The 20572-nt window shown below is 40.9% G+C and overlaps 1 protein-coding gene across 3 annotated transcripts in view; it reads left to right on the top strand.

Moving 5' to 3' along the window:
- Positions 1 to 5719: 5719 nt before the first annotated feature.
- CFDP1 (craniofacial development protein 1) overlaps positions 5720 to 20572 on the top strand; it is a 129230-nt gene continuing 114377 nt past the window's right edge. Inside the window, exons 1-4 of one of the 3 annotated variants that reach the window (XM_077890846.1) lie at positions 5720 to 5947; positions 14629 to 14746; positions 16238 to 16457; positions 16761 to 16888. In XM_077890846.1, the coding sequence (XP_077746972.1) occupies positions 5884 to 5947; positions 14629 to 14746; positions 16238 to 16457; positions 16761 to 16888 (530 nt within the window). In that variant the 5' untranslated portion in view covers positions 5720 to 5883. The remainder of the gene's footprint in view (positions 5948 to 14628; positions 14747 to 16237; positions 16458 to 16760; positions 16889 to 20572) is intronic. The other 2 variants (XM_077890837.1, XM_077890833.1) reach the window with 2 other exon arrangements.

Here is a 20572-nt window from a genome sequence, read left to right as displayed (position 1 = left end):
CTGCTCTGCCGTTTTCAGCAAATTGTTCGATTTGGGTGCCATGGTCACAAGATAGATGACCACTGCAGTCACAGGCGGTGTAGATAGACATATAATGTCTGGCAGGAGACTGCCCACCCATTCTATTTTTTATTGAGGTATAATACACAGAAAAGTGCCCAAATCTTAAATGTATAGCTTGATGAATTTTTATGTATTCACATATTTATGTGACTACCATTCACAACAAGGTACAGAACAATTTCTAGCACCCCAGGAGAACTCTACATGCAGAGTTCAACCAGAAACCCCCAGGATTATATGTATCCAGGACTCAGGGTGGGAGGAAATTTTCTTCAATTTTCAAAAGGTGATAACCCAAGATTGGACAATGGAAATAGACTGTGTAAGATGAGGGGCTAAACGTGCACAGTATGGTAGAGAGGACCCCATAAATCATTGCTAAGAAAACGCAGTAATAATGAACCAGGAATTTTCTAGGGAGTTGAGGGAATTTGTACTCTGGCCAACTGGACGCCCTGTGTAAAGGGGCCAACCATTGCTTATTTCCAGCCTATTTTTACTTTGTGACATTATGAGCCCAGAATAGCCAGATTTTCCAGTTTTTCAAGAGAAGTTGGAAATCGAGATTATTTGAAATTTCCATTTTTAAGCACTTGCAACTAATCTGACTTCACATTAAATGCTTTCCAGGTCAAACAACACATGCCTTTGGCCTGGAGTTGGCCTCTTTATTTGAAACCATGGAAAGTAGCTCCTACCCTGATTACCATTAAAGTGGTTAGAAACTGTGAATTTGGGTGCCTGAGTGTCTCAGTCCATTAAGTCTGCCTTTGGCTCAGGTTGTGATCCTGGGGTCCTGGGATTGAGTTCCGCATCAGGCTCCCTGCTTCTCAGGGAGTCTGCTTCTGCCTCTGCTCTTTTCTCTCTCTCTTTTTGATGAATAAATAAAATCTTAAAAATTTTTGTTAATTTGAACAAATGTTTGGAGTGCTAGTGAGCTGTAAAGAGACTGGGAGGAAAAAAAAAAAGACTGGGAGAAATGAGATGATGCTGGAGGAGAGTCTGCTAGAGAACCCCAACACATCCTTTTCCCCAGACATGGACCTCATTGATGGGGCAAAGGGCTATGTCCTGGTGTGTCACTGCAGGTTCACTAATGCTATCCAAGGGAAAAGGCTGAGCATGTTAAACTCCCAAACACCAGGTCCTAATTTCACATCCATTCTTTTCTCCTCCCATAAGGAAGATCATAGACCTAAATGCACAAACTAAAACTATAAAACTGAAAACAAGAGTTAAGTTTCATGATCTTGAGCTAGGCAAAAGCTTCTTTGGTAGGAGCCCAAAAGCACCAAGGACAAGAAAAAAATCGGTAAATTGAACTTCATCAAAATGAGAAAAAAAATTTCCTTTAAAGATTTTATTCATGAGAGACAGAGAGAGGGGCAGAGAGACAGGCAGAGGGAGAAGCAGGCTCCATGCAGGGAGTCTGACATGGGACTCGATCCCGGGTCTCCAAGATCAGGTCCTGGGCTGAAGGCGGTGCTAAACCACTGAGCCACCTGGGCTGCCCAAAAAGAAAATTTTATGCTTCAATGGATGCCATTAAGGAAGTGATGGCACACAATAGAAAGGCCTATGTTTTATGAGATTGATATTTAGAATACATAAAGAAATCCTGAAACTCAACAATAAAAAGACAACCTGATTTTAAAATGGGCAAAGGATCTGAATAGACATTCTCAGAAGAACATGTAACATGGCCAATAAAGACATGAAAAGATGTGAAAAGATGATTAACATCATTAGTCATCAGGGAAGTGTGCAAATGCAAATCAAAACTACAATGAAATGCCACTTCACATCCACTAAGATGGCTTTAATCAAAAAGACGAGTATTGGCAAGGTGTGCAGAAACTGGACTCTTCATACATTGCTGCTGAGGATATATAAAATGGCTCAGCTGCTTTGGGAAGCAATGTGGCAGATCCTTGAAAGGTAAAGCACAGAATTACTATGTGATAAAGCAACTCCACAGGTACACATCTAAGAGAAATTAGCTCTTAAGATGTGCTAAGTGAAAGAAGACAATCAAAAGACACACTGTATAATACCATTTATATGAAAAGTCCAGAATAGGCAAATCTATAAAGACAATAAGATTAAGCCTGAGGCTGGGGATTGGGAAGAAATGGGAAAGAGGCTCGTTTTTGGTGTGATGGTTGCACAAGTCTGTGAACTTACCAGAACTACTGAATCGTGTACTTTAAATGGGTACGTTTTATGGTCTGGGAATTATGTTTCAATTAGGCTGTTTTTTAAAGTTTGCTGGCATACTGCCATTGTAATGTCCTTTTAATCACAGATGTTCAGCTATTTTTTAATTTAGATAACTGTAGGACTAGGTGCCTCAGACCCAGTCATCCAGAGTATCAACAAGCAGCAATTTTCAGCTAAAAAAAAACTAAACCTGAACAAAGAGGATGTTAATTGTTGATGTCTCATCTGCATTTGTTTCTGATTACTGCCTCCCATAGTTGGATTATAATTTTAAAAATTTTAGTCTGGTAAAGTCATAAAGATTGTATATGGCTATCCTTCTATATGGATATACTTGAAGGACTCATGGGGATGATGTCTGAATTCTAAAATGCAGCTGATTCCTGTCCACAGTAGTTATGTCTACAAAGTCACTGCGCACACTCAATTAGAGAGTACTGAACCACTATTGGGGGAAATACAGGGTTGGGTTCCTGCGAGTCTCTGGTCACAATATTTTTGTCAACTGATCAATATATAATCTTGTTTTATGTAGGTTTCTGTTCAAAGACACCTTACTTAACGTATCTTACTTAGAGTAGTTACATGCAGTATTTCTTTATAATAAAACTATTTTAATTATAGCATTTTTGTGTGATGTCCTCTACAACACTGACACTGTATTACTTAACTCTTTCCGTCAGTCTATACACGCATGCAGTACACGTATATAGTACATGTAGTAAACACATAACGATATTCACAGAGTATTGTGAACACATACTGTATACTGCACAGTAATACAAATAGGGTCCTGAAAAAAATTAGAGATTTCATTAAAATGGTAATTAAAATCTTACTGTTGATGGAACAGCAGGATGTGTGTTGCAGCACACAGTGTGGTTAAACCTCTTGACCTTGGCTTGCCCCCAAAAACCAAGGAAGAGGTTGGTGGAATTTATTCTGCAGAAGAGGAACAGGGCAGCATGTCAGTGTTGGGCAATTCAACCTCAGAAGTTTGCCTCTCATGACTTGTTGACAGAGCTGGCAACCTTTCCTCCCAAACTGGCTCAAAAAGTTGGGTCAGCCTTGTCTGCTTGGCTTTTTGCCTCAAATCTTTAAGCATCTTGGCATAAGGGGCAAATGCCAGTGAGGTCAGGCATTTAAATTTAAGGCTGTGATCAAGCATAGGGTCACACTCTTCCATGTCATTGAAAATTCTTTCCAAGGCAGAATTCCATTCTGATATATTAGTCATTGTAAGAGGGTCAATTCTTTTTTTTAAAAAAATTTTTATTTATTCATGAGAGACACAGAGACAGAGAGCAACTCCACAGGTACATGTCTGAGGCAGAGACACAGGGAGAGGGAGAAGCAGGCTCCACGCAGGGAGCCCGACGTGGGACTCGATCCCAGGTCTCCAGGATCACACCCTGGGCTGAAGGCGGTGCTAAACCACTGAGACACCCGGGCTGCCCAAGAGGGTCAATTCTTGAAGTCTTAGGTTGACTGACTTTCGTCACCATCCTCGTCATTGCCGACTCCAGTGCCTTGTTTTGCCATCGCGTCCAGGTCTTCATTGGTGGGTTCTATTGCCTTCTCTGCCAAAATTTCCTCCACATCTTCCTCCTTCATGTCATCAAAGCCTTCTCCACTTATTTGCCGTGTGATATGCATTATCTTTTTGACACTGTTCTTTATACTTTCTGTAACACCTTCAAAGCCTTCAAAATTTTGCACACAGTCTGGCCAAACATTTTCCCAACAGCTGTTGAGAGTAGCTTGTTTGATGCTGTCCCAGGCTGTCCCAACATAATCAATAACACTGTGTAGAGTAACTGACTTCCAGTAGTCCAACATGGTAGTCTGTGTTGGACTTGAAAGCCTCGAAAGCCTTGCTATAAAGCTCCCTGGTATAGTGTGCCTTGAAAGCTTTTATTATACCCTGATCCAGGGGTTGGATGAGAGATGTAGTGTTTGGGGTCATGAAAAGACCTTCTACGTTGGGATGGGCATTTCTGAGTTCCTCAAGCAACGGACTGGGGCATTATCCAAAATTAATAAAACCTTGAAGGCAAGGTTTCTGCCCTGGAGATAGCGTTCAACTTCTGGTATGAAGCAGTTGTGAAACAATAGGATGTCATCCAGGCTTTTTTTGTTCCTCCAATGGAACGGCATATGGTTAACGCTTTTTCCTGTAAGTGCTTGTGGATTCTGGGCTCTGTATACCATTAGGGGTTTGCACTTGAAGTCGCCCTTGGCATTGGTGCACAAGAGCAAGGTTGCATAGTCTTGGAATGATTTAAAGCCAGGGGCTTTGCAGGCCATTTGTGTCATATAGGTTCTTCTGCCAACGTCCTTGTAAAATAAGCCAGTCTCATCAGCGTTGAAAACCTGCTCTTCCACATATCCTTTCTCCTGTATAACACTCAGCAAGTGCTTTTAAAATTCTCCCGCAGCCTCCTGATCTGCAGAACTTGCCTCACCTGCTAGTTTAACATTGTTCACGCCACACCGCCTCTTGAAACGCGCCAGCCAGCCAGCGCTGGCGGAGAAAGGTTTCACGTTTTTCTGGCCCTGGGTTACATGACCGTAAATTTCTTTGGCTTTCAGCCTCAAGACAATGCTGTCCACCACGTCTTTTCTGTCGGTTGTCATCTCATGAATCCACAAACTTAGTCGTTTTTCCATCTTTTCCATAGCTTCCTCACGTACTATAGACGTTACTTGCGCACTTTCCGGGGGGCCTCCCGGACAGATCGGCGAATTTCCTTTTCCTTTTTTTTTTTTTTTTTTTTTTGATGTACCGGATTGTTGATTCATTAACATTGAACTCGCGGCCAGCAGCGCTACAACTCACGCCTGCACGAAGCTTATCTAGTACACGTATTTTCTCCATAAGGCACCTCACAGCCTTCCTGCGCTTAGGAGCACTGGCAGCACTTCGCCACTACGTTGAGCGGTCATTTTAAACCGCGAAATCACCACCAAAAAGCACAAAAATGCAAAAAACCCCACACGGCCCTAAGTATACAGAGAAAAAGACAATCCTTTACACCCAGAGAGAGGAAGCAAGAAAGCCCACTGCGCCTGCCTTGTTCAATCTCAGCTAGTTTACCGCACCGCTGCTGGACTCGAGTTTCACCCTCTGCGCATGTCCGCGAGAAACCTCAGAAAGCACCGCGAATATTGATTTTCGGGGTTAGTCAGTGTAAGCAAGTAAGCGAACTAGAAAATACAATCCCATGAGTAACGAAGGTCAGCAATATCCCCACGGACACGTAATTCTGTTTAAGCACATTTATTAAAGCAAAGAGACCCGACAGTGCCAAAGACTACAAGTTCCGGCATGCACCGCTTCAGCGCGGAGCCTGGACTCTCGTCAAGCAGTACAGTCCCGTCAGGGGCACGAGGCGTTGGCCTGGAACTGTCGCGTTTGGACTACGTAACACTCTCTGCGCGTGCGTACACGTCGCGGGGTGGGGGGGCCCGCCCCAGCCGCCGCCGCCGCCGCCGCCGCCGCCGCCACCCCCGCTGCAGCTTATGGTCTCTCCCTAGAGCTTTGCCGTTTGGGGCAGCTGCTGAGGTCGTGTGGTTCCGCCCGCCCCGCGCGGCAGCGACATGGAGGAATTCGACTCTGAAGACTTCTCCACCTCGGAGGAGGACGAAGACTACGTGCCGTCGGGTGAGCGATTCGGCCGGAGGCGAGAGAAGGCTTGCCCCGCCCCCCGCTTCACGTGAGGCGCTCTGGGCCCGGCGTGCGTGGCCCGGCGGCGCGGTCTCCGGCGGCCCCGTCGCGCAAGCCCCGCTTCCTCGGCCGCCTTCCCGTCCGCGCGACCGCCCCGGGCCGACACGCGCGCGCGCGCGCGGGGGAGGCTCGCGCAGCCGACGCCCGCGGCGTGTCTCGGGCCGCCGCCCGGTCTCGGAGCGCGGGAACCCGCACGTGGACGCTGGCCTGCCCCGGGGGCGCTGGCGGGGTCGGTCGGCGCAGGCGCGGGGGCGGCCGCACCAGGGTTCACGTCTAATGGGACGCGGTGTGAGCCGTGTAGGTTGTCGTCAGACCCTCCTTGCGTGCTAGCACCACGTCCAGGATCAGCCTGTCTGCTTCATGCCGTCGCGTGGGGTCTGGTTATTAGAAAGTTCACCCGATGAGGCATTTTGTCTCTGCGGTGCATACCTATTCCCCCCCCCTTTTTTTTTTTTCAGGCCCCTCTTCCTCTCGCTTTTTGGTGGTATAGGCTTCTCAGACTAAATCTTGTCAAAATAAATCTTGTCACTCAGACCTACCCCTTCTGCTCTATTGCTTTCCCCAGACTTCCCATCTCATCTACAGTAGCCATCCACACACACATGCTGGTGAAAAACAGAAACCCCAGGAGTCACTCCTCCTTGCTTGCTTTCTGTCTTCTGGTTCAGGCAGTAAGTTCTGTGGTGCCTATGTGGGAAGCTGGTTTCTGACGCCTCCCCGCCCATCTCCCTGTCCCTGGACCGCCATTCTTTCCTAGGATTATCCGTAGCTTCCCAACTGGTTTGCCTGACTCCGTTTCCGTCCGCGTCCACCAACGTTGGTCTTACGGTAATGGCCAGAGTGGTTCTATGAAAACTAGTTTTCATTTTAATCAAAGTTGTGAGTACTCATACTTAAAAATAGGGGTGCCTGGGGGCTCAGTTCCTTTAACGTGGGACTCTTGATTTTGGCTCGGGTCCTGGTCCCAGGGTCGTGAAATTGAGCCAGGGTTGGGCTCCAGTGCTAGGGGTGGAATCTGCTTAAGAGTCTCTCTGCCCCTCCCCCATCTCAGTCAGTGTACTGATCTGTGTTTTGATAGATGCTTAAGAGTTGCATGACAGTCACCAAAATTAACGGTTGCAAGGCTACCCTCCCCCAAATAAAACATAGACCATGATGTTTGAATAGAAACAGTTTTATTTCTTTTTCTTTTCCAATAGGTATGCTTCTTGTTTCTTTTGCTTGCTTTACTGCTTTTTTTTTTTTTTTAATTTTATTTATTTTTTCACGACAGACAGAGAAGCAGAGAGAGAAGTAGGCTCCATGCTGGGAGCCCAATGTGGGACTCAATCCCGGATCTCCAGGATCACGGCCTGGGCTGCAGGCGGCGCTAAACCGCTGAGCCACCCGGGCTGCCTTGCTTTACAGCTTTTAATAAGACTTCCATGGGGATTCCTGGATGGCTCAGCGGTTTAGCGCGCCTTCGGCCCGGGGCGTGATCCTGCAGTCAATGGATCGAGTCCAACATCGGGCTCCCTGCGTGGAGCCTGCTTCTCCCTCTGCCTGTGTCTCTGCCTCTCTCTCTGTGTCTCTCATGAATAAATAAAATCTTTAAAAAAAAAAAACAAAAAAAAGATGGGATCCCTGGGTGGCGCAGCGGTTTAGCGCCTGCCTTTGGCCCAGGGCACGATCCTGGAGACCCGGGATCAAGTCCCACGTCGGGCTCCCGGTGCATGGAGCCTGCTTCTCCCTCTGCCTATGTCTCTGCCTCTCTCTCTGTGTGTGTGACTATCATAAATCAATCAATCAATCAATCTATCTTCCAGCATGATGTCAAATAGGAATAGTGAGAGTGGATGGACTTGCCTTGTTCTCAATTTTAAGAGGGAATTATCAGTGTTTCACGAGTTAGTATGTTAGCTACAGTTTACAGATGCCTTTTGAGTCTGCACGTTTTAAGTCCTTTACATTATTAGCTCACTCATATGATGCTACAGAGTATGTGCTATTCTCCTCATTTTACAGATGAAGAAAATGAGGCACAGAGAATTTAAGCAAATTGATCAAAGTCATCCAGCTACAGAGTAGCTGAACTGGGATTTGAACCCTGACAGTCTGCATATACTGCTCTTCACCGATGCATTTTATCGGGTTAAAGAACTTCCCTCTACTCATGATTTGCTGAGAGGAGAATTTTGTCAGATGGTTTTCCTCCATAGGATTCTGTGTGGTTGATTTTCTTCCTGTTAATATGGTGAATTACAGTTACTGATTTAAAAATTTTTTTTTTTTTTTTTTTTTTTTACACTGCAGCGCTTTATTTTCTTCACATGATGACACATTGCTGGGGCCTAATGTTCTCATATGACAGTAGAATTTGTTAGGATGAATAAATTTACAGTTGTAAGTGCAAACCATTTTCCAACTCAAGGCAATTAACCAACCACCCACAGTGTTCTGGCAGGTGATTTTTAAATTTTGAATAGCCTTTTATTTCTGGGATGAAACTCCCTTGGTCATAGTGTATTCTTTTTATACTTTGCTGGGGCTCTTGGGTTGCTCAGTCTGTTAAGTGTTTGACTCTTGATTTTGGCTCAGGTCATGATCTAAGATCCAGCCCCGCATTGGGCTCCACACTCAGCATGGAATCTGCTTGAGATTCTTTCCCCCTCCCTCTCCCTCCTCTGCTCTTTCTACTGCTCTCCCATGAGTTCTCTCTACTCTCTCTCCAAAATAAATAAATAAATAAATAAATAAATAAATAAATAAATAAATCTTTTTATATGTTGCTGAATTTTGTTTGCTACTATTTGTTGAGAATTTTTTTAAAATATTTATTTATTTATCATAGAGAGAGAGAGAGAGAGGCAGAGACACAGGAGGAGGGAGAAGCAGGCTCCATGCCAGGAGCCTGACGTGGGACTCGATCCCGGGACTCCAGGATCGCGCCCTGGGCCAAAGGCAGGCGCTAAACCACTGAGCCACCCAGGGATCCCCCTGTTGAGAATTTTTGTATCTGCTTATGAAGGATATTGGTCTGTAGTTGTAATTTCCATGTCTTTAGTATCAGATATTGCTAGCCTCAAAAGGAAACATTTTTCCAATGTGATTTTTTTTTTTTTAAGATTTTATTTATTTATTCATGAGAGATACACACACACAGAGGCAGGCTCCATGCAGGGATCCCAGTGTGGGACCCGATCCTGGGACTCCAGGATCACACCCTGGGCTGAAGGCAGATGCTTAACTGCTGAGCCTCCCAGGCATCCCTCCAATATGATTTTTATTCTCCTGTATATTTGCTTTCAGTTTTATTAGATACTTTCTCAGATTTTCAGTGATTCTTAGTTGTTTGGCTCTTGTTTAAGCATGGGGATCTAAAAAGGTGATTGGAAGCTCTGGGTCTTTGGACAAGGTATGTTCATTTTGTTCTTTGTTGTCTATAGGGATGTTATTCTGCTTCTTAGTTTTTTGTTTTTTTGTCATAGTAACTGCATGGAGCTTGATCTTTTTGTGCATGTGTATAATTTAAAAGTTGCTTATCTTTTATCAATGAAATTGAACATTTTAAACATATGTAATATCCAAAGCCATATTTTTCTCTTTGTTTGAACTGTTTGCAACCCTTTTATGATGAAAAATGATCTTACGTTACTACAAAAGTAGTGTGTTAGCTTTGTAGAAAATCAGAAAATTCAGACTGTTAAGCATAAGAAAACAGAATCATTGCATTCCTACCACCCAAAGATTATTGTATTAATCCTTTAGTGAATCCTTTAGTGAACTCTGAACTTTTTTACACCCAGGTATAGACACTTGTGTTTTGTTTTGTTTTGTTTTTAAAGATTTATTTATTTATTCATTCAGAGAGAGTGAGAGAGAGGTAGAGACACAGGCAGAGGGAGAAGCAGGCCCCATGCAGGGAGCCTGACGTGGGACTCGATCCTGGGTCTCCAGGATCACACCACAGGCTGCAGGTGGCGCTAAACTGCTGCACCACCGGGGCTGCCCCGACACTTGTGTTTTAACCCCAACCTGAAATCATACTTTTTCATGTTATCTTGTAACCTGCTCTTTTCAGTGAACAGTCTCTCCCTGTTCATTTCAGTAAACTTTTGATTCATCTTATATACAGACCTTATTAAGATATTCCCACTGGACTCAGAATAGACTGTAGCTTGTTTATCCAAATCACAGTTAGGTTCAGGACTACTCATATTGTGTAGTTGTCCCATCCTTTAAATTTGTTTTAATCTGGCATGTTCTGTAATGACATTGATTTGCCTAAGAGATCAGGCATTATGTCCTGCAGAATGTCTTACCTTCTGGATTTGTCTGGTCACCTCCTCCTGGTATTTTAGGTTGTTCCTTTGTTCTTTGAATTCTCTGGAATTCTGAAGTTCTGAAATTCCTGGAAGTTCTATCTAGATGCTTGATGGGGGGCGCCTGGGTGGCTTTCAGTCTGTTCAGCATCTGCCTTCAGCTCAGGTCACCATCCCAGATTGAGCCCCATGTTGGGCTCTCTGCTCAGTGGGGAATAGGCTTCTTCTTTTCTCCCTCTTGTGCTCTCCCTCTCTCAAATAAATAAAATCTTTAAAAAAAATACTTGATGGGTTCAAATGAAATATTTTTGGTTAGAATACATTATAGATGACTGTGTGTTTCATAATGCATAACGTCAAAAGACCTACAATCCTTGGTTGGTTCCCATAGTTGCAACTATTGGATTCAGGGGATGAGAATCTGAGCCCTGTGTTGTGTAATTGTTTCTTACCTTGGAACTGAAGTATTCTGTGTAGTAATATAACACTTCATTTTTTGAAAACATTACTTGATAATCCCTGTCTAAATTAGTATCATTACAGTGTGAGAAGTGATATTTTTCTAATTTTGTGGTTCTTCTACAATTATTAGTTGATATTATTCCCTAGGGGATCCCTGGGTGGCGCAGCGGTTTGACGCCTGCCTTTGGCCCAGGGCGATCCTGGAGACCTGGGATTGAATCCCACGTCGAGCTCCTGGTGCATGGAGCCTGCTTCTCCCTCTGCCTATGTCTCTGCCTCTCTCTCTCTCTCTCTCTCTCTCTCTGTGACTATTATAAATAAAATAAAAATTTTTAAAAAATATTCCCTAAAGTATTGCTTTCCCTCATCAGTTGGGACAGGATAAATGTTTGATTCATTTTAATTATTAACTTTCAAAATAGAGAATAATTTTAATAGTAGCTTTAAGTAGTATAAATTATCTTTTGTCTTTTTTTAAAACATCATAAAGGGCTTATGGATTTATTGATTCAATGTGTTTTAGTCCACTAGCAGGTATTCCTTTTAGTGCTCAAGTCATCATGTTTAGCCACTAGTTCTTTCAAGCTGGATCTTAAATCCTTTTAATGCGACCCATTATTCTTAAATAATTTCCTTGCTTTCTGCACAGCAAGATGTCCCAGTTTTACTTTGTTCTTTCCCTCCCTCAGACCTGAAATTAGATGTTTTTTTTTTTTCAAGGATCCCTTTTTATGATGAATCGTATAAAATAATATAATCTGGACTCTGAAGAGATGCTCATTGCTACTAGAGTGACAATGTTTCTGTGCCATTTCAGTGAACAGAACTAGAAAATATTTATTTTAGAGAGTACATTATTGATGGTTTTTTAAAAAAGACTTTATTTTTCAGTAATCTTTACACCCAGTGTAGGATTTCGGCTTATAACCCCTAGAACAAGAGTTGCATCATCTACCTACTGAGCCAGCCAGGCGCCCCTCATATTGATATTTTTGATTCAGTTTTAACATTTGAATTTTCATTTGATTTCTTTGACTTTATAATCCTGTGTCATTCCTCTGAAGATCTGGATCCCTAATGTTTAACATAATTACTTGCTTTAGCCTATTATGAAGGAAGTAGTTTCAAAATACCAATGTTGATGTTACCACATGGAATAAGGGCTTTTTTCTTTCTTTCTTTCTTTTTTCTTTTTTTTTCTTTCTTTCTTTCTTTTTTTATCTTTACAATGGGTCTTGCTAAAGGTGCAACAGTCAAAATACTGTGTTTCTGAAGTCCTTGGAATAAATCCTGTCTGTCAGTTATGTTAATGCTTGGGTATGCAGTTATTTATTCAAACAAGTATTTGTTAGTTCAAACTGTTCTTAATTTAAGAGATTTTCAAAATTCTTCCGAAAGTTAATCACAGAGAATTCTCCCACTCTGTTCTACCCTTACCCTTACAGGTACTTTTTTTTTTAAGATTTTATTTATTTATTCATGAGAGACAGAGAGAGAGAGAGAGAGGCAGATACACAAGCAGGCTCTTTGCAGCCTGACGTGAGCCTGACGTGAGACTCCATCCCGGGTCTCCAGGATCACTCCCTGGGCTGAAGGCTGCGCTAAACCGCTGAGCCACTGGGGCTGCCCTACGTATTCTCATTAGTATTTTGTTTATCCTTCCTTTTGTTTATCCTTTACAAATACAAAAAGTAACATTGCAGCTACATACCTACTTAGCTTGTAGTTTGTGTTTTTTAAAACTCTTTTTGCTGAAGTGATTTTACTGGAGTTTCAGAGGAAGCAAAATGACATTTGTGCATTTAGACTGCCATCTTAGTCTGGAACTCAGTCCTGTGTTCAGGAAACATTTTTATTTATCGATTGGTCTGTGGTATTCAGTCTCAAATGTGTATTCTGCAGATTTTCACATGAATGGCTCCTCATCAGCTTTGTTCTTTTTTAAATCTCTGCCATTATATTTCTAGTCTTCAAGAGTTTAAAACATTTTTTTAAAGTTTTTTGAAAAATGTTTAAGTCACTATTTCATGAATGCCATACTTTCTCTTACCTCTTTGAGGCTATTAACTATAAAGAAGTGTGTGTGTGTTTTAATTTCCTCTGAATTCCTTTCTTTAGTCTTAACTTTTTTTTTTTTTTTTAAGATTTTATTTATTCATGAGAGACACACACAGAGAGAGAAGCAGAGACATAGGTAGAGGGAAAAGCAGGCTCCATGTAGGGGGAGCCCGATGTGGGACTTGATCCTGGGACGCCAGGATCACACCCTGAGCCAAAGGCAGACACTTAACCGCTGAGCCACCCAGGCATCCCATCAGTCTTACCTTTCATATTGGAGGCTTTCCTCAAGTGTTTGGTGGTCCTTGGTTCATTATGAGTGAAATACTTAGAAGCTGATTGGATGTACCAGAATATTCAAAACATTACTGTTTGTAACAGCCCCAAATTGGAAACAACCTAAATGTCAGCCCAAGAATGGATAAGTACATTGTGGTACAGTTGTGCAGTGAAATACTATTTTGGAATGAGAGTGAATAAATTAGAGCTACAGTGAACAGTATGGGTGACCAACACATAGTATATTGAGTGAAAGCCAGATGCTTGAGAGTGCATATTGTAGGCGTCTGTTTAAGGGTAAAAAGAAGGCAAACATGGGATGCCTTGGTGGCTCAGTGGTTAAGCGTCTGTCTTTCGCTCAGGGCGTGATCCTGGGGTTCCGGGATGGAGTCCTGCATCAGGCTCCCTGTGAGGAGCCTGAGTCTCCCTTTGCCTATGTCTCTGCTTCTCATGAAAAAATAAATAAAACCTTAAAAAAAAAAAAAAAGGCAAACTTAATCTTTGGCAAACTAAACTTAGGAGTCAGGATGGTTCTTGGAATGGGGTGGTGGCTAATGCCTGGAACAGGCATGAGGAACCTTCTGGGATGCTGGTTTGTGTTCTGGTTCTTGAGCTGGGCCTGGTTATACAAGTGTGTTCACTTTGCATAATTTCATCAAGCTATAGAGTAGACTTGTGTGTTCTTCAATGTATGTGTTATACTTCAAGTAAAGTGTTTTTTTTTTTAAGATTTTATTTATTTATACGTGAGAGACACACACACACAGAGAGAAGCAGGCTCCATGCAGGGAGCCTGATGTAGGACTCGATCCCAGGTCCCCAGGATCAGGCCCTGGGCTGAAGGCAGATGCTCAACCACTGAGCCACCCAGGTGTCCCTACTTCCAAGTAAAAGTTTACGTGAAGTTAAAAAAAAACAAAAAACAAAAAACTGGCTGAATCTCCATGTGGACAGCATTTATTGACTGATACCCACAGACTATGGTTATCCTGGGCATCCAAGTAACACCCTCTTATTGGGGACCCCTGAATGTTAGTGTCTGAAGATGGGAACTAGACATGTTTGATCTTTCTGTTGTGTCTAACTGGAAGTCCTTAGACCTCTTTTTTGTCAAGGTTTCTTTTGATTACTTTCGAAAGATATCCAAGATACGGTGGGAACATCAATTTCTTCTTGGAACAGTTTAGGAGTAGAATTGGAATTTCTACTCATTTATTCATTCAGCACATACTTAACAAACAAGATCCATGTCCTCAAGATATGTAGAGCGTAGCAGAAATTGCAAACGTTAAATATAAGTGGATACACTTATCGAGGGAAATATGGACTGTCATGGAAGCCTGGAATAGGGTAATTTAGCTTAGTCTTCAGGAACAGGAAGTCTTTCCTAAGGAAATGATATTTTAGTTAGATAAAGAATAGAGGAGAGTACTGGACTTTATTTTTAATGAAAACGTCTTGTCTTGATGTGAAAATCTTTATTCCTGTATGTCTGACCACTCTATTATGTGATTTCAGGTGGAGAGTATAGTGAAGATGATGTAAATGAATTAGTGAAGGAAGATGAAGTGGATGGTGAAGAGCAGACACAGAAAGCCAAAGGGAAAAAAAGAAAGGCTCAGAGCATTCCGGCCAGGTGATGCTGCCCTCAAGGTCCTTAGAAGTCGGGCTACTGTCACAGTATCCAGATGGCTGGGATTGGTTTCAGGAGTTCTCCCTCCCAGGGTTTCTTACCTTTGTCTTTTCAAGGGAAACATTTGTGACTTTAGGATTAAATTCTAGGTCTTAGGTGAGCTTTAAAAGTTTTTGAGCTTTAATTAAAAAAAATTTTTTTAATAGATACCATGTACACTCGTTAAGAATTAAAAACTCAGTTACTACAAAAATGTGTACCCTCAGTATCACTTGTTCCTCTGAGAAGAACTATGTTGTCAGAGATAGTTTGTGTATGTAGGTGTATATTTCCTACTCTTTAAAAAAAAACAAAAGACACCCTTCCCCCCACCGCCAAAACAAAGAGTGACATACTCTGCTTATAGTTTCTCATGTTCACTGTTTCTCATCTTAGAGATGTGTACCATGGGAGTACATTTAGCTATACTTTATTCTTTTCAGTGACTGCATAATGTTACATTATATGGCTACACCTTGCATTATTCAAGTATTCCCTTATTAAGGGACATTTAGATTATACCTGCCTTTACTATAACCAACAAGACTTCAGTGAATATTCTTTGTTATGTCTTTGTATACAAGTACAGGTATTTCTGTAAATCAGATTTATAGAAGTAGAATTTTTTGATCCAGAGTTCTATGCAGTAAAAAAAATTTTTTTCATAAATACTAGTGAATTACCTTCCATGGGCCTGGTATTGAATTACACTCCCTCTGCCCCAATTATGAAAATTCTAACAGGTTATTTAGCTCAAATAAGAAATGCTTCCATTGATATCTTTTACCTCTCTTTCATTGGTATTTCTGTCTTTTTGGGCATTGAAGCAAAAAAGCAGATTATAGTTTATAAAAATGAGAAAAAAAAAAGAATTTTAGGTATTAGATGATTCACTTGAAGTCAGAATAGACTAAGAAACAATTTACTCTTTTAGGTCTTGGGCCCAGTTCTTTTGTGCTTGAATTTTTCTGTATTCCAGCTTTCATATTTTAAGAAAGTGGGGAGAAACTGATGTCCATCCCCCCACCCCCAAGAACGCTAGGAAAAAACAGTGCAAATGAATTTGAGGCGCTCCTCAATAGAACATGTTTTCCAATTGGAGTGTATATTCTTGGAATACACTTTCTGGATTGTATTCAGATTGATTCAGTGAGGTGATTTTGGGTGTTTTCTTGGTGAAAATAGCTGGTCCTGATTTAGGAATAGAACACTATATTTTGATTCTAAGTTTTTGGGGAAATTGCTAACTGTAAGAGCTCAGTTCTTCTTTTCTTTCACAAAATCTCAGCTTAACCTCCCCCCTTCCCCCCCTAGTGTGGGTGTTAATCAGTAGTTCCAGATTTTAAAATTTTCTCAGGTTTGCAACATTATGTTTGGAATTGAGGAAGGGATAGCAGAAATCATTTTGCACTATCTGTCTTGTCTCTCCTTTTTCTTGTGACTGTTGGTGATTAGGAAGAGAAAACAAGGTGGCTTCTCATTAGAAGAAGAGGAAGAGGAGGATGCCAATGAAGAATCAGAGGGCAATAGCAGTGAGGAGGAAGATGGAGCTGCAGAGCAGGAAAAAGGCATTGGGTCAGAGGATGCAAGGAAGAAGAAGGAGGATGAACTGTGGGCCAGCTTCCTCAATGATGTTGGACCAAAACCAAAAGTGCCCCCAAATACACAGGTTAATGTAAGTCGATAACCAAATGAAATGTAGGCTTTCCCAGAAATACCCCAAGTTCCCCAGGTAGATTTTTTTATTTCCATAATGAGATTTGATGCTTACAGCAGAAATCAGATTAGATGCCTTTTAACAATAATTCTATCAAGTGAAAAGCAAAGCATTCCCTATGGTAGGGAATAAATTTCTGATGGGTCTTTCTTTAATTGTGTAGAGATGAAACATTTAAGAACAGCCCTAAACAGCATGTTAGGATGGTTCTTTTAGTTTCATCCTAATGTGAAACTGATTGCATTTCTTACCATTTCATAGAGAGGAGAGAAGCCTGAAGAGACGAGTTCGAGTAAATTGTTGGTCAGAGCAGAAGAGCTTGAGAAACCGAAAGAAACTGAAAAAGTTAAAATCACCAAGGTGTTTGATTTTGCTGGTGAAGAAGTCAGGTAAGGTGGCCTTCACAGATTTCTTTTAAAAATGAGCATCAGGGATCCCTGGGTGGCGCAGCGGTTTGGCGCCTGCCTTTGGCCCAGGGCGCGATCCTGGAGGCCCGGGATCGAATCCCACGTCGGGCTCCCGGTGCATGGAGCCTGCTTCTCCCTCTGCCTGTGTCTCTGCCTCTCTCTCTCTCTCTCTCTGTGTGACTATCATGAATAAATAAATTTAAAAAAAATAAAAATAAAAAAAATAAAAATAAAAATGAGCATCATTCTGAATGGTGTTGGACATCTCTCCTCATTACACCCTATCATCATATAATATTTTGGAAGAGTTCTCTATTACTCCAGGGAAACCATGGCTCCATGAATTATCAGGGAACATGGGAGGAAAGGTCCTTTCATATACAGTGATGTAGTGCTTGCTTCAGCAGTGCAGTATACATATACAGTGATGTAGTTGTGGGTATTAGGAACTATTTGGCTGAATACAAACAAGAAAATGTAAGAGTGAAGTATTCGGTTCCACTTGTCATGCTTTGTGACTTTGAGTCATTTCTCCCTCTGTCACTTTCCTTAACTGAAGTCTAAGCCCCACTGAGGCCCCTGAAATCAGGTAAAAATTTAAAGAAGAGAGAAATTTGGTTCCAATATTATTTTATGATCTTAGTATAATTTTTAAAATTGATTCATAGGTTTGTTATTAAAAAAAAAAAAAAAGAACAGTAGGGACTTAACCTCCTGGCTCTTCTAGGTAAGAGCCACATGCCTAGAATTTCCTCTCCCCCTTATTTAGATTTTATTATGTGAAAACAGCAGACCTATAGTTTAGAGCTAAATGGGAACAGATAAAGTACCAGTCGATAATTTTATAGGTGGCCACATTTATTTTACTTGGCAGTAATTAAGTGGACCTTTATGCTCTGAAAATGTATTTTGCCCTCAAATTTATATTTTTAGAAATAATATCTGGTTTCCAATTTCATTTATTTCATCTAATAAAAATAGATGTTGGAGTAAAAAGAATTTGGTATTAGTTTTATAAAGGGTATGGAACAAAACTTTTTTTTTTTTTTTAATTTTTTTCTCCTCAACCTTTTCTTCTGAAAGATTTCACCCAGAAATGTTGCCATAGTTGATATTACAACGAACTATTACGTATACCTGTTACACACATTCACCGATGATTAATGTTTTTTGCCTCTCTTTCCACCATCTAGATCTGTATTTCTTTTTCTCTTGCCTGAACCATATGAGAATTGCTTGTAGACATCATGATACTTCACTCTTAAATATTTCAGTGTTTTCCTAAGAACAAGGGCATTCTTATCATGATACAATGTAATGGTTACATCTAGTAAATTTCATATTAATGCAGATTATTACCTACCTCTGTGGTGAAGGATGTTGATTACAAATTTTCAACCTTATTGCAGGCCCCTACTTTTGTAAAACACAATGAAAAGGAATTGCTAGGAAAATAAATTTAAAAGATGTAGAAAATACAAGCCTAAATTTTTAACAGTGAGATTCAGCAGACAGAAACTGATATTTCAATAAATATAGTCAAAATGAATATCACATAGAAATAGGAAAAGATTTATATAGCTGTACATGCTGTTTAATAAAGTGTGAATATAAATAATTAGTACAGGAAATCACTTAAAATTATACCTTTATTCTATAATTGAAACAAAAAATAAGAGTAAAATATTAATTCTAAGTACTTAACATCTAGGTGCACACTTTGAATAAATGCGGTGTGTATTTTTAGTTTTTAATGTGACAAAATAGCTCACTTCTTATTAATTTATTGGGTCTCTGGGATACATGACAGCCCTACTGGAGGATGATGTCTATGTAAATTATTTCTATGTTGGCTTGCTTGCTTTCTTTCTTTCTTTCTTTCCTTCCTTTCCTTCCTTTCCTTCCTTCCTTTCCTTCCTTTCCTTTCTTTCCTTTCTTCTTTCTTTCTTAACATTCATCATAAAGAAAGTCATTTCACAGAGGTATTTTCCTGAGGATGGAAGTATAGATTTTAAAGCTATTCAGTAAGTTCAAGATTTTTATTTTTTACTTTTATATAAAGTGAAGCCAGTGATACTGTATTTTCAAAGTTCATCTTCAATGTTTCATCGGTAGCCATTTCCAGCAATTTATCCTGTCAAATTATAATTAAGTTATATTTCAGTGGAAACAAGGAATTCTGCATGCATGAGTGTCCTGTGTGTGAATATTCTTCTGATAGAATAGAAAATGGATGGAAGAGGCACCTGCGTAGCTTAGTGGTTGGTAGCTTAGCTCAGGTCTTGGTCCTGAAGAAGGGATCAAGTTCCACATCGGGCTCCCTGCAGGGAGTCTGCTTATGACTCTGGGGAAAAAAAAAAAAAAAAAAAAAAAGGATAGAAAATGAAATTCAAAACATCCAGTGAAACATGTTAATTTGTAGAAACTTTTCCCCTAGGATTCTAGCTTTCATTTTTACTCTTATAATTTATTTGCTACTGAAAATCATGTTGAATCATTTTTCTGGCATAGAAGATTATTATTATTATTTTTAGATTTATTTATTTATTTATGATAGACATAGAGAGAGAGAGAGGCAGAGACACAGGAGGAGGGAGAAGCAGGCTCCATGCCGGAAGCCTGACGCGGGACTTGATCCTGGGACTCCAGGATCGCGCCCTGGGCCAAAGGCAGACGCTAAACTGCTGAGCCACCTAGGGATCCCCCCCCCCTTTTTTTTTTTAGGGCATAGAAGATTATTAAAAATACCTAAGATCAAACAAATAAGCCATTTTTTTTTTTGAAGATTTTATTTATTTATTCTGAGAAACAGAGAGAGAGAGAGAAGCAGAGACACAGGCAGAGGGTGAAGCAGGTTTTGTGCAGGGAGCCTGATGTGGGACTGGATCCCGGGACTCCAGGATCACGTCCTGGGCCGAAGGCAGGCGCTAAACAGCTGAGCCACACAGGGATCCCCAAATAAGCCAAGTTTTACTGTCTAATTAAGACCTTTAGGGATCCCTGGGTGGCGCAGCGGTTTGGTGCCTGCCTTTGGCCCAGGGCACGATCCTGGAGATCCGGGATCGAATCCCACATTGGGCTCCCGGTGCATGGAGCCTGCTTCTCCCTCTGCCTGTGTCTCTGTGCCTCTCTCTCTCTGTGACTATCATAAATAAATAAAATAAATATTTAAAAAAAAAAAAAAAAAAAAAACCTTTAGAATTGCAGATCAACTGTTTTTTTTTTTCTTTTAAAGGCTCTAAGTTTATTCTAAAGCTCATTGTTCTCAACAGCATTTTTCCCTTGCATATGTGCACATTTATGGTCAGCTTTCAGCTTATCACATATAAAGACAGTCATTGAAAAATGTAATGCATCAGTCTTACATAATTTCAAATTTTTACTACTGTACTAAGAACAGTGGGGTTGTTAGTTTGTTTTGGTAGCAAGAATTTTCTCAATGAAGGAAGCAGTATGTTAATTTTATGTTCTAGCACAAGCTCCTTAATCTAATGTTTTCCTGTCTTGCAGCTGTGCCATTAGAGCATACTCTTCCATACACTTAAACCTCAAATCACATTTGTTGACAATGTGATTCTAGTTTTATTTTACGATTAGTGCCAGTTATGTTGTCAGCCAGAAACTGATCACAGACTCCTTTATATCATGGTCATGTTTAAATCACAT

Source organism: Canis aureus, chromosome 3 (genome assembly GCF_053574225.1).
Source record: "Canis aureus isolate CA01 chromosome 3, VMU_Caureus_v.1.0, whole genome shotgun sequence".
Taxonomy (NCBI): domain Eukaryota; kingdom Metazoa; phylum Chordata; class Mammalia; order Carnivora; family Canidae; genus Canis; species Canis aureus.
This window is presented reverse-complemented; position numbering and strand designations above follow the sequence as displayed.